Source organism: Pelodiscus sinensis, chromosome 19 (genome assembly GCF_052426305.1).
Source record: "Pelodiscus sinensis isolate ZL-2025 chromosome 19, ASM5242630v1, whole genome shotgun sequence".
Lineage (NCBI taxonomy): Eukaryota > Metazoa > Chordata > Testudines > Trionychidae > Pelodiscus > Pelodiscus sinensis.
Genome location: NC_143070.1, coordinates 19,213,702 through 19,237,216, shown reverse-complemented (window position 1 = coordinate 19,237,216; position 23,515 = coordinate 19,213,702). Strand labels below are relative to the sequence as shown.

The 23,515-nt window shown below is 51.1% G+C and overlaps 2 protein-coding genes across 5 annotated transcripts in view; one reads left to right on the top strand and one right to left on the bottom strand.

The window, feature by feature from the left end:
- Positions 1–1,051: 1,051 nt before the first annotated feature.
- On the top strand, positions 1,052–19,358 carry LOC149522246 (zinc finger protein 77-like). Its single transcript, XM_089771210.1, is given in 3 exon segments — positions 1,052–4,653; positions 17,649–18,269; positions 18,272–19,358. Coding segments are annotated over 3 exon segments (921 nt in total). The 5' UTR covers positions 1,052–4,526; the 3' UTR covers positions 18,445–19,358.
- The window catches only part of LOC112545673 (uncharacterized), a 39,794-nt gene continuing 25,015 nt past the window's right edge, over positions 8,737–23,515 (bottom strand). Inside the window, exon 5 of one of the 4 annotated variants that reach the window (XR_016347342.1) lies at positions 8,737–9,724. The gene's annotated coding sequence lies outside the window, so the exon portion shown is untranslated. Of the gene's footprint in view, positions 9,725–21,867; positions 23,406–23,515 lie in introns of those variants that run through there. The other 3 variants (XR_016347339.1, XR_016347340.1, XR_016347341.1) reach the window with 3 other exon arrangements.

Genomic DNA, 23,515 nt, shown 5'->3' with positions numbered 1-23,515 from the left:
GAGAACCATTCAGAAAGGGATAGACACTGAAACAGAAAAAGTTGAGTGATGTTGAATGAAACAGACCCATGTCTGTGGCGTGTCCCTGGGTGCTGGGTGGGGCTATGGATGGGATCTGGCAGCAGTGAGTTAACACTGCTCCCAGCCCATACTGCTGGTTGCTTCTGTAGAGGAAGTTGCTCAGGCTGCTCTGCAGATTTGGGGCTGGGGTCACTTGACACACACTGCTGCCCCCTCCATGTAGCACTGCGTGTGTGCAGGAGAGCCATGGTCTGCCTGCCCCAGCTTCAGAGCCACAGCCTGTAGGTGAGGAACAAGTTCTGGGTTAGGGGCAAGCCCTGGGCAAGAGGCTGGGCAGTGGCACCATCCGCTGTGGTTCAGGGCCTGAGCAGTCCTGTGCAAACTGGGGCATCTCAACCTATGTGTTGCTTTCCTTGTTTCCCCCTGTCTCCAGGTGACAACCCACTCCCAGCTGCTCTGGGCAAATTGTGAAGCAGGGAAGGAGTCTGTGAAGGGGCCAGACTGACTGTATGGGTGGATCCTGCAGCTGGCGATGGAACCAGGAGAGGGGTCAAATGGTAAAATCAGGGCAGGCAGTGAGGTTTAGAACAGGATATGGGCCCTGCCAGCCAGTGGCAGAGGGGAAACCCGGGGCTACAGAGCAGCAGCAGGGGATGGAAGTGATTTTTTTGGGGGGGAGGGGGGAATGAGGGAAGACTGAAAGGTTTAGGCTTGTTTAGTTTAGAAAAGAGAAGACTAAGAATGGAGATTATAGCTGTTTTCTAAAATCTAAAAGGGCGTTACCAGAAGGAGGGAGAAAAATAGTTCTCCTGGCCCTCTGATAGGACAAGCAGTGGGATTAAATTGCAGCAAGGGAGGTTTAGGTTGGACAGTGTAAAAAAAAAAACAACTTCCTGTCAGGGTGCTTAAACACTGGAATAAATTGCCTAGGGCAGTTGCGGAATCTCCATCACTGGAGATATTTAAGAGCATGTTGGATAGACACCTGTCAGGGATAATCTAGGCAGTGCTTGGTCCTGCTGTGAGAGCAGGAGGCTGAAAGGGCCCTCAAGAGGTCATCAAATCCAGTTCTACTATGCACTTAAATGTTTTTGAGCATTAGCTTTTAATATGAAAATAAGTAGTGCCATGACACGTATGGCACAATAATAATGCAGATAAATGATGATGGGTTCAAAATAATTGCTCTTATATAAAAAAAATTCTTCCTGCCAAAAGACAGACTCACATCATCAGTGTCTACATGCCACTGCTGTCCTCAGATGTGTGCTATGCCGTGAGTGGTCACGATTATGCAAACTGCCCCCCTCCCTTGGGTTCGCTAGGACTGTGCAGAACTCTGGTCTGCCCCCTTGCTTACCTGGTAAGTTGTCAATAAATTTAGACCAAATACCAATTTGTGTCTTAATCAATGAGCATAACTTTATCGATGTTGCCACTTAATGAATAACAGAGTCAAAAGATAACAGCTAAGAATTAAAAAGAAAATAATAAGAGAAGAATACAAAAAGCAAATTGTTTCTGCTAGCATGATTACAAGGATACTTAGTGATGTCAGCTAACTTATCTGGTTTTTTAATTTCTTCTAGATTATTTTTTTTTAAACTGCAACTATGAGGATCCTTGATTTTATAATCTTGATCTTGATATCAAGATTATTTTGTTTTTCTTGATTCTTTTTTTTTTTTAAGAATCTTTTTGTTAGGTTTTTCAGAGTCTCTTATTAAGTTTTTTGACTCATCCGATCAGGTGTAGCAGCATTTCTCTACTTGCCAGGTAGAGGACAACGAATGCTGTAACGATGCCTGCCTTGGTATGGACCTCCTGCCTCTTGTTGTCAGAGAGCAGCACGTGAGTTCAGTTTCCAGAATGAGTGGTAGATGATGAGGTACCCGCAGTTGTTACTGCAGGGTATTTATGGCCTGATCTCTCATTGTATATTCAGTTCTGTAGTTAATTTGAGATGCAAAAAAAATTTTTTCTCTTAAGGCCGTGGTCACCAACAGGTTGATCGTGAGCTACTGGTCGATCTCGAGGCATCAAGCAGTCGCTCCCGAGGCATCCTGTCCGCCCCGACCCCATTTCCCTCCTACCCCCCAGAAGCCCCACTACTTACCTCGAGAAAACGGAGGTAGTGTTGGCTTCAGAAATCCCGCAGCTTAGCGCCACTTCCAGCAATTCCAGAAGTGCGCTAGCTGCTCTGCGGGCCGGGTGTACTGTGGGAGGGAGCATTGGCTCCCTGCACCGCACAGGAGGGGTGAGTCAGCCCTGCGGGAGGCGCTTGGGGGGGAGGGGAGTTTGCCCTGGGGCTTCCCGGCGTGGGGCGGTTGGTGCCGGGATAAGCGCGCGGGGCTTCCCTGCATGGGGGGGAGGGGTTGGCCCCGGGGCAGGCATGCTCTGGTTTCCCTGGGGGGGGGGGAGAAGCAGGGGATTCTCTGCCTCCACTGGCACCGCAGCCCCCACTCCCTGTCCCCAGCTACAGAACGCTGTCCCAATTCCTGTCCCCACTCCCCAAACTCTGTCCCCATTGGCCCTCTGTCCCCTGCTGCAGAACTCTGTCCTCTGCCCTCCCAGCACCCTGTTCCCTCTCCCCTGTCCCCAGCCGCAGTACTCTGTCCCCACAAATGTATAATTATAAATGCTTCATTTTAGATTTAAATAGCATGAATAAAAAACAGACCATTTATTTCATAACTATAAACACGTGATTTTAATTGTATGTATTGTATAATTTAAAAAAACTGTTTATCAGAGTGTGTAAGTAAGGGCTGGGGATAGCAAGTGATGGATAGGAGGAGAATAGAGAGGGCGGGGCTTCAAGGAAGGAGTGGGGCGGTAGATCTTCGCTTGTTCTGAGATTTAAAAAGTGATCTTGGGTGTAAAAAGGCTGGAGACCACTGTCTTAAGGACTAGCGAATTAGCTGAGGATCTTGTAAGTAGATTCAAGAAAATTTTTTCTTACACCAAATGTGGTGTGTTGCTGAAGAGCTAGAGACTCAGATGAGAATTTTTACTCTTATAAATTTTACTGCTTATCCTAAATTATCATGTTTCCCAACACATTTCCTAATACACTCCTTCTTAACAGCTAAAAGACAATTCATGTAGTCTGTGGTTAGACTACTTCCTCTTAAACATAGCTGTCTGTGCTTTTGCTGTAGCTTAATTTTAAAGAGCTGCTAAGCATATGTGACAAATCATCTGTCCAAGTTCCATTTCTTGTAAGCTTCCTTTTTGTGTTTAAGCTCACCAAGGATTTCCCTGGTGAGCCAGTCTGATCACCTTCCATATTTACTGTTCTTGCTGCACATAGGATGCCTTCTTCCTGTGCCTTCAAAAAGCCTTCTTTAAAATCCTGCCAGCTCTCCCGGACTCCTTTCCTCTTCATGTAAGCATCATGCAAGCAGTGGTGGTGAGGGTTAATTTCCCATGGAGATCATTTATATAAAGCTACTGTGAAATGTATGTCAATATGATGGCAATGCCTATATTTAAATTATAATAATTGCAAGTTACTGCCCCTCCCAGTCCCCATGTGATGGGAGGTGGGGGGAGGCACTGCTCTTGGGGACAATATTTGGGAATCCCCAGAGTGGCAAATTGTGTTTTCTCAGAGACTCCCAAAGGGAGTAGAAATGCCTAATGGGCTCAGCCCTGGTGGGAGGAGCCAAGTCTGTGTTAAGAACATAAGAACGGCCATGCTCGGTTAGACCAAAGGTCCATTTAGCCCAGAATCCTATCTTCCAACAGTGGCCAGAGCGCCACCATTTCTCTGTGTCTGACAACTTCGTTTCAACTAGTTTGATGGTACTGACATTAGACTTGCCAGTCTGTAATTGCCAGGATCACCTCTAGAGCCCCATTTAAAATATTGGCATCAGATTAGCGATTTTCCAGTCATTAGCTACAGAAGTGTTGTAATTACTCAGCTGAGGGTTTTCCCAGCATTGTGGAGCCTAGCATGTCTGTCTGCAGGGAGAGAGTGTGGGGGAACTGGGGTGTGAAATGGACCAAACCCCCTTTAGAAACCTCCCCAGTCGCCACTCATATCCTGACAGGCTGAAGACTCACATACCTGCTTTGCTTCAGATCATCCCAGATCAGCAGGGAAATGGCTGCGGTGGAGCTGGCTCAGGTAGGGGATTTTGTGGGGAGCTGCAGAGAGCAGGGCTAGTGTAGAGAAGAAGGGGCAGGAAATACACAGGATGGGGCAGGGAGGGGGTAGGGTGGGATAAACCTGTTCGGACATGCTCAGCCTAGGGTTTGATTGTCTGAACAGGCTTATTGGGAGGGGGGTGAACGTTCTCCTATTTCTGAGAGGAAACATCCCACGGACAGAGCTGGGAAAACTGACCAGTCTCCACTGGTCCTGACAGCTCCATATGCCTCCTGCAGCTCTGGGCAAGGGCAGGGTGAGATTCTGCTGCTCTGGCCTCCTCCTTTGTGACTCATGAGGTTGTGGCTGGGGCTGCAGGTGCTGAGTGGGGGGCCCTGTCTTTTTTCAGATGCCGGTGACCTTTGAGGAGGTGGCTGTGTATTTCACCGCAGGGCAGGGGGTACTGCTGGACCCTGCACAGCAAGCCCTCTGCAGGGATGTCATGCAGGAGAACTAAGAGTCTGTGGCCTCACTGGGTAAGAATTCCTGTGCCCTCAGCTAATAAAGCCATGGGGCTGGCATTTCTGCATCTGGTCAATTTGAGTGCAGGGAGTGGGGCCTACAGTCCCTTTGTGAGAGACACTTTCATCACCGTGATCCCTTCTGGGGAACAGGGGAGTCAGACACCTAAGGGGCATGCTAATTCATCCCCATCTCTCCAGCTTTCAGGGGCCAGAAGCTGGGTCCTCTCCTACCTACATTATTTCCTACACACACCGTTCACCTGCCTCCTTCGGACTGGCTCATATGTGGGGAGGGAGTCCAGGTTCTGCAGGCTTGGAAATAGGCAGGAGTTGAACACCAGAGCTGTGTATGTCTTAGCAAGTCCCCTATAAGTCAACAGATCATTAAAATTCCTAGTGAGGGCATGACAAGCTCCCCACTGAGGGGTGGGGAGTCACTGGGCCCTGCACTGCTAACTGCAGCCAGTTGTTGACTCTCAACCAGCAGGTAGAACAGAAAGTTTATTAGTTTACAGTGATACATTGTAGAACAGGCTTTTGAGCACTGGACCCAGGAGCAGTTAGTGCACAGTGCTTTCTTGCGCAAAAACCTCTTGCGCAAAAGGGATCTGAGGAGGAAATGCAAATGAGAGCAGGACATATGCAAATGAGCACTCCATTTGCATTTCCTCAAGCAGAAGAGGATCATAGTGTAGACGTAGCCAAGGACTCCCAAGCAACTATGAGATCGCTGGGGATGTACACCCCAGACTCCCAAAGGCTCTCTTTCTGCCCTCAGCCTCCCTATCACAGGTTTGCACCCAGACAGCACCTAGTGCAACAGCACAGCTGCAATAGAAACAAGAACAGGAGGAGAATCTTATTGCAGCAGAATAAGTCCTCCAAGACACTCAGGCCTTTCAAGTGTACCTTCAAGAGCAGAGCACCAGACCTGCAAGATCTGTTCCCCCACTTCTTAGCCAGATCATCCCACTACTACTAGGCATGAGCAAATGTTTCGTCGTATGGTTGGAGTGGGATATATTCCCTGCAGTTGCTTTTCTGCCGCCTCTCCATTCCTCTTCCCCGTCTCTCTTCAGGGACCCCTCCCACAAGCATCTCCTAAATCAGGAGCTTGAATCACTCCTCAAGGCAGGTGCGATTCAAGAGGTCCCTTGAAGTCAGGGACAAGGGATTTTTTTCCCATTACTTCCTTATCCCAAAACCAAGGATGGCCTAAGATCAATCCGAGATCGAAGGAACCTCAACTGCTTTATGTGGAAAATAAAGTTCAGGATGGTCACCCTAGCTACTGTAATTCCCTGTCTGGATCCAGGAGACTGGTTCACTGCCCACAGTGTGAAGGCTGTGTATTTCCACACTTCCATCCTTCCTTATCACAGGTGTTACCTCAGATTTACAATAGTGGGTCAAAACTACCAATTTGTGGTGCTACCATTCTCCTTTCCTCAGTCCCATGAGTGTTTTACCAAATGTATGGTAGTGGCAACCGTCTTCCTCTGAAAGAGGGAAGTGGAGGTATTCCCTTACCTGGATGAATAGCTAATAAAAGCACCTTCCAGGGCTCTGCTCCTGAGCTACATTGACTTCTCCCTGGAGCTCTTTGAAATGCTGGGTATCCTCCTCACAGGGAAAAGTTGGTGTTGAGTGTGGTGCAGAGGATAGAATTCATAGGGGCAACATTAGACTCAATAAAAGAGAAGGCACTGTTACCAGAGTCAAGGGCTCAGAGCATTTGGGACCTTGTACATTCCCTCACACAGTATCCAGTCGCTACCGTAAAGATGTGCTTCAGGCTTCTAGGCCATGTGGCATCATGTTATGTGATTAGATATGCACATCTACATCTAAGTCCCCTTCAGGGGTGGGTGGCTTGTTTTGGTGTATGTGCCTGCATGTTACAACCAGGATATGGTAGTATCCATTTCCCAGAAGGTGATAGTCCCTCAGGTGGTGAACAGTGTACCCTATCAGAGGGAGTACAGTTTGCCCCTCTGACCCCCACTCTGACTTTGGTAGCTGATGCATTGGATATGGAGTGGGGAGCCTACCTGCGTGACCTCAGGATGCAAGGATTCTCGTCACCTACAGACATGAGTCTTCATATCAATGTGGAGGAACTGAGAGCAGTCAGATTGGCATGCTCGGTGTTTTGGGCCCAGATGCAGGGCTGTTGCATACCAGTGTGTACAGACAGTACAACCATGATATTTTATATACATCTCATCTATGCAACGAGATGCAGAGTCTATGGCACTACTGTGTGTGACACAGAATTCACCTCAATGCCCCAGTATCTCCCAGGGCTACAAAACATGTTGACAGATGCCCTCAGCAGGACCTTTATGGTCCACGAGTGGTCTGTAGCAAAGACATAATAAAAATCAATCTTCTGTGTGTGGGACTCCCTGTCTAGACCTGTTTGCTACCCCAGAAAACGCCTCACCTTTTGTTCATTCTAGAATTACTATCAGGGTTCCATAGGAGATGCTTTTTTGCTCCACTGGGGAGAGGCACCACTCCATATTCATTTCCCCCAATTCCCCTGGTTCATCCGTTCCTAATGAAAGCCTGGAGGGATGGGGCCCATCTAATCATGTTGGCACTAGCATGGATGCATCAACATTGATTCTATACCTTACTCAGCTTGTCAGTGAAAACCCCGGTAGACCTTCCCCTATACTGGGACCTTCTGTTGCAGCATCAGGGATGCCTCAAGCACCTGGATCTGCACTCGCTCCATCTGGCAGCATGGAGGCTGGATGGTTTGATTGGTTAGAGCGTCAATGTTCGGCCCACGTACAAGAGGTCCTTTTGGGTAGTAGAAAGCTCTCTACCAGAGCAGCATATTTGGCCAATGGTAGAGGTTTTCTAGCTGGTGCAAGAATTGAGTTTTGTCCCAGGGCAAATGTGTATCCTGGTAGTGGTGGGGTACTTGTTGCATCTGTAGTTGCAGGGCTGCACCCTCCTCAGTCAAAGTTCACTTAGCAGTGTTATCCTCCTTTCATCGAGGTTGCTCTCAGCATTCCCTATCGGGCCACCCTATGGGGACACAGTTAAGAAAGGGGTTGGAGAGGTTGTAACCATATTGTCATCCACCTGTACCCACTTGGGACATGAACCTGCTATTCAGTAAACTTTTGGGTCCACTCTTTGATGTGATGGCTCGGTGTTCTTTGCTGCCTCTGTCTATGAAGATAGCTTTCCTGGTAACTGGCATGTAAGTGAGGCGAGTGTCTGAGTTGATGGCCCTATCCTCAGAACCACTGTACAAGTCTTCCACAAGGACTAAGTGCAGCTTAGTCTACACCTAGCCTTCCTACCAAAAGTGGTCTCCCAATTCCACCTGTCAAAAGAGGTCTTCCTTCTGTTCCCCCCGCCCCCCTAAGCCTCACTAGTGACAGACAAAGGGTATTATATACATTTGGGGGGGATAGCTCAGGGGTTTGAGCATTGGCCTGCTAAACTCAGGATTGGGAGTTCAATCCTTGAAGGGGCCATTTAGGGATCTGGGGCAAATCTGTCCAGGATGGTACTTGGTCCTGCCATGAGTGCAGGGGACCAGACTTGATTGACTTCTCAAAGTCCCTTCCAGTTCTATTGGGTGGATAGGTAGGTAAGGAGGGCTTTTACCTTCTACATATAACACACTAGGTCATTTAGGAAATCCACACAACTGTCCTGGTAGTTGCAGAGCATATGCACAGTGCATCTCTACCTGGATAGTGCAGTGCATACGCATCTGCTATGACCTAGCTGGGGTTCCTCCCACTTGACCAGAGCCCAGGCTTCATCTGCAGCCTTTGTGGCACAGGTCCCCTTGCAGAAAATCTGCAAAGCAGCCACGTGGTCTTTGATTTGTACATTCACAACCCATCAGTCAATTGATAAATCCTCCAGGGAGGATGCAGCAGTTGGTAGAGCAGTACTTTGGTCTGTGATTCTGGACTCTGACTCTCTCTCCATGGGGTAGCAGCTTGGTAGTCACCTGAATTGGAATTGATTTGAACTATTACTCAAAGAAGAAAAGACAGTTACCTATTCTCATAACTGGTGTTCGTCGAGATGTGTTGTTCTTGTCCATTGCAATACCCACCTTCCTTCCCACTGTTGGAGTAGCTGGCAAGCAGGAACGTAGGGCCGGTAGGATCGATTGTGGTATATATGCACCAATATAGTGGTGCCATTCTAGGGGTATCTCCACAGCCAACCCCACGGGAACTGCTAAGGGAAAAGTTTCTGATGTTCATGCATATGACATGCATATATCTGAATTGGAATGGACGTTGAAAACAGGTAACTGTCTTTTACTGCAATCCAGTACATATCACTTAAAGTGAACAGCAAATACAATCCCAACTTAGTCAAATCCCCCACCCTGATCTGCCCCAGGAATCTGCTGCTCTTAAGATGTCTAAATTACCACAGTCCCATATAGAATCAGATTGTGCTCAGGGAATGTTCCTTGTGACACATACTCAGTTCAGACTTCGTGTACCTTCAGCTTGCCTGATTTCACCCCTTTGCAGGGTGCCCCATTCCCAAACCTGACCTGATCACCCGGTTGGACCAAGGGGAAGAGCCGTGGGTCCCGGATCTCCTGACCTCCAAAGAAATGGAGATTCTGAGAGGTATCAGCACAGGTGATAAAGATACTGACAGAGACACCTTCTGGGGAGTGCAGAGTAAAGCTGGGACTACCAAAAATGAGCTTTGAGCGAGAGCCCTCAATTCTGCCCCATGTCTCCCAGGTAGGGCTGCAGGTATCATCCTAGCAAATACCTTTCACAACTCCCCATACATCCTGTTAGATGTCAGGAATTTCCTCTCTACGTCTCCTTCTTCTTCGAGTGGCCCCGTGGGTGCTCCACTCTAGGTGTCAGGTCCCGTCCTGGCGCCGCGGCTTGGAGACTTTTCATAGCCGTGCTCTGCCAGCTCGCGTATGCGTGGTTCACCAGGATAGCGTTTGCGCCTTTGATCAGCCACGCGCGAGCCAGCAACCGTCAGTTCCTCTCAACCGCCTCAGGTCGCGGTCGGAGCTTCCTGATCTCTTCTTCAGTCATGGTTTTAGATAGTTGTCTACCTGTAAATAGTTAAAGTTTTCGTGTTAGCTGTGTTCCTGTTACTTGTTAGGTGTTCTCTTGTTTAAAAAAAAAAAGGAGAAAAAGGAAAAGATTTCCTTTAAAGCCGTTTTTCACTCAGAAGCGCTGCAGCGAAGCGCTAAATTGTGAAATTGACTACCCACAGCGGGGTTGCACAGGGATCAGTTTTTTTCTGTAACTCTGCTGACAATGCCAGGATCAACTGGTTTTAAGAAATGTTCAGTGTGCTGTGAAGCCATGCCAACGGCTGACGGCCATGACACTTATATTAGGTGCCTGGGGGAGACTCATGTTCCTGACAAGTGCACCCATTGCTGTAAGTTAACTTCAAGAGCCCGGAGGGAGCGGGAGATGAAGATAAGGCTGCTTATGTTTGGCAAGGCGTTGCAGCCTGACCCTACCCCTCCAGCAGCCACAAAAATCTCCCAGCACAAGAGGAGAGCGGCTTCTCCGGGACCTGCTGGCTCCAAAACGTCAAAGCCGTCCCCGACACGCTCCCTCCCTGCGGCAGTCTCAACCCCGGCAGTGGCTTCTAAAGTGACCCCCAGGGGGTCCAGACACCTTGCTGGGGCTGGCATAAGGGAGCCCCCACCATCCAGAGGCAGAGCGGCTTCAGCGCCAATATCAGGAGCGGCGCCACAGCTGACCAGCAAGCCAGCACTGGCTTCAGCTGCGCGCTCCTTGAAATTGATGAACGCGCCGGTGCCGCAATTGACCAGCCTCCCGGCACCGGCTTCAGCAGCACCCAGCGGACCGGCGCCTGTTTCGCCTGCCCCAGCGGTGACGTCGGCACCGTCTCCTCCAGCACTGAGACCTGAGGCGGGACTCGTCAATGCCTCAGACTCGGCACCATTGCTAACCCTGGCACCGGGTGCCCTGCCGGCACCAACACCAGATCAGCAGCAGCTGACCTCTCCGGCACCATCTCACCTTCACTCGGTGCCTGGTTCCCCTGTGCTTCGGGGTAGGGATGAGACTTCAACATATAGGAAGTCATTGTCAAAGACCCATCATAGGGACAGGTCTCTTTCCCCATCTGCTTCACCAAGAAGGCGAAGTCGCTATCACGGCTACTTTTCCCCCTCACGGATTATGTACAGCCGGTACGATTATAGGGATGCGGTGTATTTAGATGCACATCGGTCCCATTCACGATCCCGGTCGCCCTCCCGTCTCTCGAGGTACGGATCAGTGAGGTGCTCTCCGTGCTGCGTCTATTATATCCCGCATGGTAGCGCACGTTCGTCTCGATACCCCTCTCTGTCACGCTCTGAACGTTATGACGATCGTCCCCAGCGTCACCATTCACCACCATCGCATAGGGGATCTTCTTACATCTGCCAATCACCATTAGCGGAATACTTACCTCATCGATCACAACCACTACACTCACCTTCTCCAACTAAGAGCCCAACAATCCGGTTAGACCAATCCGAACCAGAGGAGAGTCAGTTATCGGAAACGGAGGACCCTAAGACGGAAACTTCCCCAGCGGACAGCCCATTGTCTTCCCCGGATGAAGCGATTTGCCCAGTTGAAATCTCCCCACCGGATGATCTGAAACATTTTCAGGATCTCTTCAAACGAGTGGCAGACACGCAGGACATACAGCTAGCAAATGTGCCTGTTAAGAGACATCGCCTTTTGAAGAACCTCCGCCCACAACAATGTGCGAAAGTCGCATTGTCAATCGATGAGGCGATTATGGAAGTGGCGGACGAGATATGGCAAACCCCAACATCGGTTGCACCTACAAGTAAAAAAGCTGATAGAAAATATTTTGTTCCAGCAAAGGGGTTGGACTTTTTATTCAATCACCCCCAACCTAATTCACTGGTAGTAGATGCAGCGCAACGTAGGGGTAAGGCGACACAGTACAGAAATACCCTTTCGGACAAGGACAATAAAAAATCGGATATTTTTGGGAGGAAAGTCTATTACTCAGCTACACTTTTACTTCGCATTGCAAATTACTCAGCCCATCTGTCGAACCATAATTTCGATAATTACTCCAAACTAGCAGATTTGTTGCACCATCTCCCAGACACTAAGAAACCACTCCTGAAAGCAATAGTACAGGAGGGGTACGCGTCATGTAGCGCTGCACTTCAGATTGCTATGGATGTGGCTGACACAGCAGCTCGGGCCGCTGCTACTGGTATCACCATGAGGAGATCATCTTGGCTTTTGTCAGCAGGGGCGCCGAAAGAGTTGCAAAGCAAGGTTGAGGATCTGCCCTTTGACAAACTTAAACTTTTTGCAGCAAACACTGATGAGATCCTCCACTCGGGAAAAGACTCACGCACCACTTTACGTACACTGGGGATGTACACACCTTCCTTCAAACGTAGATGTTATTTCCCTTACCAACGGAGATATGACTTCAATTTTCCTAGACAGCAATCACGTCCTTTTGACAACCAGCATCCTAGACAACGCCCCCAATGCAAGCGACCACAGCAGAACCGTTCGGGTAATCAGCAGTCGACTAAGCAATAGATTTGACTTGCTTGTCGAGGATGCAAACCAATTGCCCATAGTCAATACGGAAACTCATCATCTTTTTCACCATCGTCTACGCTCTTTTTACCACTACTGGTCTACGATCACCACAGACAGATGGGTGCTAGAGGTAGTTCAATCCGGTCTCTCCATCCCTTTTCTCTCTATTCCTCCTACCACTCCTCCCTCCCCGTCCCTCTTCAGGGACCTCTCTCACGAGAAACTGTTGGAGCAAGAAGTTCAACGTTTGCTCACCATCGGGGCGATAGAGAGAGTTCCCAAGCAGTTTTGGGGAAAAGGTTTTTACTCCCGATATTTCCTCACACCAAAGAAGTCGGGAGGATGGAGACCCATCCTGGACTTTCGAAGACTAAACCGGCACCTTCGAAAGCAGCGTTTCAAGATGGTAACTTTATCAACCATTCTTCCATCATTGAACAAAAAGGATTGGTTTGCAGTCCTCGACTTGCAGGACGCTTATTTCCACGTAGAAATTCACGTGGCACACAGACGTTTCCTTCGTTTCCAATTGGGGAGCAAGCATTACCAGTACAGGGTTCTATCATTCGGCCTGGCATGTGCTCCCAGGTTTTCACCAAGATGTTAGCAGTGGTCGCGGCCCACCTACTCAGACTAGGGGTAACAATATTCCCCTACTTGTCTTCTCAGGGGTACGACCTATATGGAAACATGTCATATGGTTCGGACAGTATCCGACGAATTTGCTACCCTGGGCCTTCTCATAAACTTGAAAAAGTCAACACTAGTTCCATCCCAAAATCTCATGTTCATAGGTGCGCGCCTCGATTCAACTATGGCACGCGTGTATTTACCGATGGAACGTTTTATATTAATCAAGGAATTGGTACACACGGTGGTCCATGCTCCAACAATTCCCACATGTGTCTGTCTACAGCTGTTGGGGCATATGGCTGCTGCCACCATCGTAGTGTGCAACGCAAGGTTACGTTTTCGTTGCCTCCAGCACTGGTTAGCCACGGTTTACATCCCGTCAAAGCACAGTGTTCACAGGCCGCTAGTGGTGCCGCAGTATGTCCGGGAATCCCTGCAGTGGTGGACCAACCCAACCAATCTTCTCACAGGTGTTCCATTTCATCGTCCTCAACCTACTACACAAATAACTACAGATGCCTCCCCCATAGGTTGGGGAGCTCACATGGGCAATCTCATGGTCCAGGGACGTTGGTCGGTAAGATAAATGCTATTGCACATCAATGTGCTCAAGTTGAGAGCGGTGCGGCATGCGTGCAAGCATTTTCAGTCACGCATTCAAAATACAACGACCAGGATTTTAACGGACAACATGGCGACTATGTTTTATATAAACAAGCAAGGAGGTGCCCGATCCCGTTCTCTTTGCGCAGAGAGTATCCGTTTATGGAATTGGTGTATTACCAACAACACTGTTCTAACAGCTTCCTACCTGCCGGGTGCCAACAACTTAATAGCGGACTCTCTCAGCAGACGTTTTCCACACAACCACGAGTGGGAGATTCGCACGGACGTACTGAATAATATCTTCGCTCGATGGGGATTTCCGACGATAGATCTGTTTGCGACAGAACTCAATTTGAAATGTCCCAATTATTGTTCGAGAGCTGGGATAGGACGCCATTCGCTGGGGGACGCCTTCCTTCTCCATTGGGGGACGTCATTACTGTACGCTTTCCCACCGGTAGTATTAATTCCCAGAGTTCTCGAAAAGATCAATGTAGACAAAGCCCAAGTAATCCTTCTAGTGCCGGCATGGGCTCGTCAGCCTTGGTTCTCAATACTCCACCAGATGTCAGTGAAAGCGCCATATCCTCCGCCTTCTCTTCCGAATCTGTTGACCCAGGACAACGGATCCCTCAGTCATCCGCGTCCAGAGGACCTACACCTCACTGCGTGGATCCTGGCTGGTTTACCGACTCCGAGCAATCCTGCTCTCAGCGAGTCAAACAAGTGTTGATGCATAGTCGGAAACAATCTACTCGAACTGCTTACACAGCTAAGTGGGCAAAGTTCCAAGCATGGTGTGCGGACAATAACATGGACTCACGTTTTGCACCCTTAGGGTACGTCTACACTACAGCGCTAGTTCGAACTAACTTAGTTCGAATTAGTTAATTCGAACTAAGCTAGTTCGAACTAACGCATCTAGAACTAAAAACTAGTTCGAACTAGCGTTTTGCTAGTTCGAACTAGTAAGTCCACATTGAGTGGACTCTGGACAGGGCTTAAGGATGGCCGGAAGCAGTGCCGGCAGGGCATAAAAGGAGGACTTAGAGCATGGAGATGCTGTCTCAGGCTAGCCGAGGGCTGCGCTTAAAGGGTCCCGACCCCCACCCCGGACACACAGTTCTAAGGGGTGCCCCGCTTGCAAAGAAGTTCTGGCTTGGAGTGCCCTGAGTGCCCACACTGGGCACATCACACCACTCGGCCATCAGCCCGGCTGCACTTGCCGCAGGCTGCCATCTGGGGAGAGGGAGTAATTGGGGGGCTGCAGGAGAGCTTCCACCCCCAGAAGCCCGCAGAGCCAGCCCAGTCCTCCCCATCGGGGGCTCGTACCCCATTCCTCCCTCACCTCCTTCCACTTACCCTTCCCTAGCCCCCCTTCTTATTGATGTACAAAATAAAGATAACGTTTCTTCCAACATTGACTCTGTCTTTATTGAACAAAACTGGGGGGGGACTGGGAAAAGGAGGTGGGAGAGGGGAAGAGAAAGGCTGGGAGAGGGGAGGGCAACTAACATGATCAGGGGTTGGGAACAGGTCCCAGATGAAGAAAGGCTACAGAGACTGGGACTGTTCAGCTTAGAAAAGAGGAGACGGAGAGGGGACAGGATAGAGGTCTCTAAAAGAAGGGGTTGGGTGGAGAGGGTGCATTCAGAAAAGTTCTTCCTGAGTTCCCATAAAGAAGGACTAGAGGACACCAAAGGAAAGGAATGGGTAGCAGGCTTCAAACTAGTAAGAGAAAGTTGTTGTTCTTGCCAAAGCAAATAGTTAACCTGTGGAACTCCTTGCTGCAGGAGGCTGTGAAGGCTACAACTAGAACAGAGTTTAAAGGGAAGTGAGATCAAGTCATGGAGGTTGGGGCCATGGAGTCCTATTAGCCAGAGGGTAGGAGTGGTGTCCCTGCCCAAAGTTTGTGGAAGGCTGGAGAGGGATGGCACGAGACAAATGGCTTGGTCATTGTCTTCGGTCCATCCCCTCCAGGGTCCCTAGGGTTGGCCGCTGTTGGCAGACAGGCTACTGGGCTAGATGGACCTTTGGTCTGACCCAGGACGGCCATTGTAAGCTCAGGGCTCAGTGTCGGGGGTCTCAGTGGACCCCCTTGATTTTCATGCACACCTGGTCCTGGGTGGCCAGGCTGGCAGCTCTCCTGCCCTAGACGGCCACTTTCCTGTGCCTAGTGCGGAGATCGTGGACGAGGTCCACGATGTCCGCACTAGCCCAGGAAGGTGCCCGCCTCTTGCGGTCCAGGGCAAACTCCCGGGAGCCGCCAGCCTGGTCCCGGCAAGAGGGGGTGGGCTGGGGGGCATCGGGTCGGTGGCTCTGTGCCGTGCCAGGTGCAGGGTCTGCTAGCTGGGTGCTGGCAGGCTTGCACCTGGCACGGGCACCGTAGCCAGCCCGTGCCCCTTTAAGGGGTCCGGGGCCGGGAGGGGGGCATAGAGTTTCCCTGGTGTTGGCCAGAGTGGCCACCAGGGAAACCTGGGGAGGGCTAGCCTCCCACTAGTTCGAACTAAAGGGCTACACAGCCCTTAGTTCGAACTAGCTAGTTCGAACTAGGCGTTAGTCCTCGTAAAATGAGGTTTACCTAGTTCGAACTAAGCGCTCCGCTAGTTCGATTCAAATTCGAACTAGCGGAGCGCTAGTGTAGCACCTATTAAAGTTAGTTCGAACTAACGTCCGTTAGTTCGAACTAACTTTGTAGTGTAGACATACCCTTACCTTGTATATTGGATTACCTCTTGCAACTACATGACAATGGCTTGGCAATTGCATCGCTACGGGTGCACTTGGCAGCAATTAATGCATTCCATCATGGAGATGACAATATTTTCTTGTTTGCTCACCCCACTACAAAAAGATTTCTGAAGGGGCTCTCGAATCTCCATCCCCCACAGAGGCCTCCCCCTCCATCATGGAACTTGGATCTGTTCCTACAAACTTTGACTCGTCCCCCTTTCGAGCCCTTTACAACAATAACATTACACTTACTTACGGTCAAGCTGGTTTTTCTTCTAGCCCTCACTTCAGCTTGCAGAGTGAGTGAGATAGCAGCTTTGATGGCCTTGCCGCCCTATACAGTCTTTTCGAAAGAATCGGTAACGTTGAGGACCCATCCAGCGTTCATCCCGGAGGTGTCTTCTGAATTCCACATAAACGAACCGGTGATTTTACCATGCTTCTTCCCAAAACCCCATACCTCAACGCAAGCAGCACACCTACATACCTTGGATGTGAGAAGAGCGTTGGTGTTTTACATTGACAGAACACGGGGTTTTAGGAAAACAGACCGTTTGTTGGTGTCAGTGGCGAGTCACTCAAAAGGACAGCCTTTAACTTCTCAGCGTATTTCTAAGCTCATAGTTTTATGTATATCCATGTGTCATTCGCTGCGAGGGAAGCCTCTCCCCTCTCGCCCCAAAGCTCATTCAACTAGGGCAGTTGCTGCTACTACAGCCTCTCTCAGTGGAGTGTCCTTTTGTGACATTTGCAGAGCGGCAACATGGTCTTCGTATGCGACTTTTATGAAGCACTACGCTATAGCCAAACAGTTTACTTCAGATTTTTCTGTGGCTACAGCAGTACTGAATCGTGCTGATAGTCTTGATTCCGGAGCGCTTTAATTCTGCTCTGTGTACTGCTCCAGAGTCACCTAGAGTGGAGCATCCACGGGGCCACTCAAAGAAGAAAAAGAAGTTACTCACCCTGTGAAGTAACGATTGTTCTTCGAGATGTGCCCCATGGGTGCTCCACGACCCGCCCTTCCTCCCCGCTCCGGAAATTTCTTCTTAATGTTTCTTTCAGATGAGCGGATGAGAGGAACTGACGGTTGCCGGCTTGCGCGCGGGTGATCAAAGGCGTGAACACTATCCTGGTGAACCACACATGCGCGAGCCGGCGGAGCACGGCTATGAAAAGTCTCCGAGCCGCGGTGCCGGGACGAGACCCGACACCTAGAGTGGAGCACCCACGGGGCACATCTCGAAGAACAATCGTTACTTCACAGGGTAACTTCTTTTTCCCTGGGAGTGTTTGGGTGGGATGTGGAGGCAGAATCAAATGTCTCAGTCTCCTGATCTTTTATTGAGTTGTGCTTTCTGTTTGCCATTCCCCGGTCATTTTTTTTCTCTAGCACAGACACTCCTACCTGGATTCTTTCTCTTCCAGCAGGTGATAAGACAGTTAGGGAGAATAATGAGGAGAATCAACAGCAGGATGGTCCTGGAACTGTAGAATCACAGGGAATATTTCTGGAAAAAGCTGAAGGGGATTTTTCCCAGTGTGTAGAACAGAGAAATCAACACAGGGCAGCGAGGCAGCTGGAGAACAATCCAAGCGGGAAAGAGGAGGAATCCATTGAATGTGGGGGAGGATCCAAGGATCTCAAGGAAACTCCAGCCCAGCAGACAAATTGCAATGGAAAGAAACCCCATGAATGCTCAGACCCTGGGAAAAGATTGAATGAGAAATCATGCCTTATTCTGCCCCAAAGAGGGCATACAGGAGAAAGACTCTCCAAGTGTAGAAAAAATTTGTGTGAACTGTCATCCCATATTGAGATTATCCATGTGGGAAAGAAATCCTATAAATGCCATGAGTGTGGGAAAGGTTTCATTATACGATCCGCCTTTACTGTCCATGAGAGAACCCACACAGGAGAAAGACCATATAAATGCCATGAGTGTGGGAAAGGTTTCATTATACGATCAGGTCTTACTGCCCATGAGAGAATTCACACAGGAGAGAAACCATATAATTGCTTTGACTGTGGGAAAAGCTTCAGTCAGAGTTCACACTTATTATCCATCAGAGGCTGCACACAGGAGAAAGACCATATAGATGCCTTGACTGTGGGAAAAGCTTCAGGCAACCCTCAAATCTTAAGGTGCCACAGGACTCCTTGTCGCTTTTGCAGATTCAGACTAACACGGCTACCCCTCTGATACTTGACCTCAAAACTTATTAGACATCAGCGAGTGCACACAAGGGAGAGACACCATAGTAAGGGAAAGATTTCACTCAGTGATCAGCCCTCACTGCCCAGGAGAGAACCCACACAAGAGAGGCCATATAAATGCCTTGACTGTGGGAAAAGCTTTGGAAGCACCTCACTAGACATCAGAGAATCAACACAGCTTCATCAGCAAATCCCCTGGGCAGAAACCTCTCAGATTTCATTAGGTTGTGCAGTGGTTCTTAATCTGGGGGGTAATTATCCCTCAAGGTATAATTTCTCATATTTCAGGTGGTAATACGTTTAAAATACAGTAGCTGTTAAATTTTGTTCAACATGTATGAGATTACAAAATACAATAAAAATGATTAATCGTAATTTTCTTTTTGTTTATTGCTATTTAAAAAGGAAGAAGGGGTAGTTTATTGGTTAAGTTTTAAGGTATAACAGTGCTAAAGAGGTTAAGAGCCACCGAGTTAATGTGTAAAGCAGCAGTTCCCAGCTGCTGGTCCATGAACCCGTGCCAGGCAACAAACCGCTGGCTGCCAAGCTGTGGCAGCTGCCAGACCTGAAGCTGGCTATTTGCTGCAGTTCTGGGGGGGGGGGTGTCACTCCCCTCCCCCCCCACCTTAGTTGCTAAAAATCAGCCGGCTTCAGTTCCAACGGCCATGATGGCTGATTTTGTCTGGCCACGGTGCAGGGGCTGAGGTGGCAGCAGGAGGACGTGGAGCAGAAGGCACCTCCCTCCCTCCCGCCCCCTCCTATCCAGGTAAGATGGCAGCCCAGTTGAGGCTCTGTGCTCTCACCCATGTCTACCCATGGGAGTGCAAGACACACTTGGGGAGGAAGGGGGCACACAGCCAATGGCTGCTTCCTGTACTCGCGTGACAGTAATGGCAATGCTCCCTAGAGAGGACAACCTCGCTCTGGGGAGTATGGGGGTGGGGGCGGGGCTAAGGAGTGTTGGGTGAGGGTATGGTGAAGTCATAGGGCAAAAGGGGGTTGGCATAGGTGGTAGGGTTTAAAGGGTCAAAGGGCACAAGGCATAGGGTTGGAGGGGTCAAAGGGTGTTAGGCACTGGGAAGCAAGGGGCTGGGTTGGAGCTAAGGGTTAAATGGGGAGGACTTAGGCTGAGGGAGGGTAGTGGTTAGAAGTCAAAGGGCAAGGGGGTGGGTTGCAGTGGGTCTGTATGGAGCTAGGTGTGGCACAGCTTGGGGGCAGCAGATCTCAGAGTGTCTGAGCAGGGCAGGGGGCCTCAGAGCTTGTGGAACGGGCAGTTGCAGGGTCAGTGAGGCAGGATCAGGGTTTGGCACAACAGGCAGTCATGGAGTTTGTGGAGCAAGGGGCAGTGGGGCAGGATCAGGGAGCACTGGGAGTGGTGGGCAGGATCTGGGGAAATGGGAGGTTGTCAATTTTAAGTCAGGGGTTGATGGGGATGCAGCGTGCCAGGATTGGTGGTGACAGCGGATGCAGTACAGGCGCCAAACAAGACAGAGGAGGTTGACAAAAGGAATTTGGCAGCAAGGGGTGTTAGGAAGGAGGAGATGGCACTGGGGTGACCATCTTGGCAAGACAGACTTGTGAGATAGTGGGATATAGGGGGTATCAGATGATGGGTTTGGCAGGTTTAATAATACAGATACACAGAGTACCAGAGTTGGCTAGACGAGGTCAGAGGGTTCTGGGGTTGGAGGTAGAAGGATGTGCAGTGACAAGATGGGGTCAGCCGGTGAGTGGTTTGGCAGACAAGCTACATTTTATTCCCATATTTGCATATTCATTATTTGCACAATGAATATGCAAATGTTTTTGGTCTGCCAAAAGCTTGTGAATGGATTTGCCAGTATAAAAAAGTTTAGGAACCATTGTCTCGGGGATTCTCTCTAGTTTTCAGCCACCCAAGTTTGAATGCTGCTCTCTGGGGGGTGTTTGGGTTGGGGGTACAAAGTGCCAGGCTGAGCTGGGTGGAGACAGGAGTCTCTTTTTGTTCCTTCTTTGCAAATAAAGCAGAGTTTTAGTTTCTCCCACTCCTGGACTATGTTTACACTGCGGGCTATTGCGCAAGTATGGCCATTCTTGTGCAAGAATCCGCAGAATGTCTACACTGCCCACCAGCTCTTGCGTAAGGAAATTTATAGTACGGCGTGATAAGAGACAGCTCCTTGCGTAAGAGCTACGCTGTTTGCTATCAGGTGTAAGCTCTCTTGCGCAAGAGGGCGGTGTGGACGCGTGGCAGGGGTTTCTTGTGTAAGAACTGGCCTCCAGGAAAAATACACAGGTGTCCTCTCCGACCTTCCATATACCCTGTCACCATTTGCTGGTTCCCTGTAGCCAGCCTCCCCTTAAAGGCACAGGCAGCCAGCGGAGCCGTGTGCCACGTGCAGCCCTTGGAGCTGCCAAAGGGAGCAATGGCCGCTGCTGAGCAACAGCCAGGTCCCTCAGGCCCCACCCAGGAGCCACCCCAGAGCACCCAGCAGGCCCACAGGCTCACCAAGCAGTGGGCTACATGCTGGGGCAATGTCAAGGTCCAGGCCCTCCTAGACCTCTGGAATGAGGAGGAGGCCCTCTGTAATCCCAAATCCAAGAGGCAAATTGCGGACATATTTGCCTGCATGGCCCACGTGCTGGCCACACAGGGACACCCAGCCCGGTCCCTGGAACAGGTCTGGGTCAAGGTGAAAGACTTGCAGCTCAGCTACGTGCGGGCCAGCGAAAGTGGGGGTGGCGGAGCCACTGCTTGCCCCCACTACCACCGCCTGCGCAGTATCCTGGCCAACAAGTGGGCTGAGACCCTGGAGGCCATGGTGGACTCAGCCCTGGCCACCCCAGTGGTCCAGCCAACAGACGCGGAGGAAGATGAGGAGGGCAACCGGTCCACCGAGGAGCAGGAGGAGGAGGACGGCAGCCAGAGCCCACCAGCCCAGCACAGCAGCCACCATGTGTCCCAGGCCTCCTCAGAGATTGGTGAGGGATCATCTGGTGAGTGTCGCAGCTGCCACTCACAAGTGTGCAGGAGGTAGGGGGCCATGGGATGGGGGAGAGGGTGCAGCACATTGCACAGCCTGGCCGGATGCTGCACAGCGGCACACAGCATGTACAACCTTGTGCAGCCGGACCAAGTGGCACACGAACACGGCTGCCAGCCCCAGCACATGCCTGGGACCCCAGGGGCCATGCACACCCAGCCTGGAGGAGCAGGGAAGGTCCAGCTGGGAGCAGCCCAGCTGCAAGGGTGCAGGGCAGACACCATGCAGCCCAAGGGGACTACACACAGCACTAATCCATGGCCACCTATGGGACACAGTAGCTGCCCCAGGGGAAGGCACAACAGGCCCCCCCACCACCACATGTGGCCCTCTCAGGATCCCCTGGCCCACCTCAGGCCCTCCCGCTGCCCCTAGGGGAATCCCCCCCCCCCACCAGTCTTACCTGTCCCCAGGCATTGTGGCATGTGCGGTGGCATGAGGAGAGCACAGGGCGCCTGGAACACCATGGGGCAGGGGTCACTGACCATCTTGCTCTCATCTGCTTCATCTGCAGTGGGACCTCCTGCCAGCGAAGGGCCTTCCAGCCCTATCCTGCTGGCACCAAGGAGCCAGGGCCCATTGCAGCGCACCCGAGACCGCTACCACCTTCTCTGCTGCCACGTCTATGCCATTGAGCGCATGGAAGGCTCGCTCACAAACAAAATATGTGCCAACGAGGAGTGGCGGGAGTGGGTACATTGAGCACTGTGACCGCACATAAACTCTCCTGAGCACCATTGCGGAGCGCATGGACCCTGTACTGCAGCACACCATGGCCAGACCCCCTCCTGTTGTCCCCTCTGCCTTGCCCAGTCCACCCCCCTTCTTCCCTCCTGACGTGCCCAGTCCTCCCCCCACTTTGCCCCCTGATGTGCCTGTGCCCTGTCCTGAGGCCCCCGACATGCCCATGCCCCGTCCTGCAGCCCCCCAACATCAGCACCTCCTGGTGCAGTCTGTCTCGACCCGGCATGAGGGGCAGAGGCGACCCTGCACCCGTGGGGGTGGGAGAGGCCTCCCCTCACACCCATGAGGCCTTCCCAGTTCAGGGCCCCCTCCTCCCAGTTCAGGGCCCCCTCCTCCTCCCTCCCCACAGTGCACCCCCTTCCCCATGTAAATAAAAATGCCTTATATAAAGCAAGTGCATTTTATTTATTGGGAGGTGAGGGAAGGGTGGTAGGAAGGGGTGGTGATGGGAGTGGGAAGTGGGGGCACGGGTGCATGCGGTCAGAGGTGTAGGGGCAGCCTATTGTGGGGCCTGGTCCAGCATCACCCAGAGGGCTTCCCGGACCCGCACCCCGTGGCGGTTGGTCTGCCGGGTGGCGGCCGTTTGGGGCTGCTGGTAGGCCTGGCCCTCACTTGCCATCCATCCCAGGAGGAAGGCCTCCCCCTTCCCCTCAATAATATGCCAAGATGACCTTCGGGATGTGCTGCACGCACATCTACAGGCGGGTCAGGAGGCACCTGAACCATGCCTTCAGACACCCAAAGGCGCACTCCACGGGGTTGCGGGCCCGGTCCAGGTAGGCGTTGAAGGTGGCCTGGCTGTGGTCTAGTTGGCCGGTGTATGGCCGCATCAGCCAGGCCATCGGGGTAGGTCACATCCCCCAAGATGCAGACTGGCATCCTGACATCCCCAATGGTGAATTCCCCCTGGGGGAAGTAGGTGTCCATCTCTAGCCTGTAGCACAGGCCTGAGTGCCTGAGGATACGAGCGTCATGGGCCCGGCCGGACCACCCCACGTATATGTCCTGGAACCAGCCCTAGTAGTCCACGAGCGCCTGGAGCACCACGGAGCTGTAGCCCTTCCGGTTTATGAACCGGGCCATTCAGTGCTCTGGCGCCCAGATGGGGATGTAGGTCCTGTCTATGGCTCCCCCACAATTTGGGAACTCAAGGCTGGCGAAGCCGACAATGGTGGTGTTCACTTCACGGGGGCAGATGACCCTCTGGAGCAGTACGTCATTGATGGCATGGACGACATGCAGAGAAGCACATGGGAGCATGAAATGAGACACAGTGCATACATGGGCCCCTGGGGTGTGCTCAACTTTTCTTT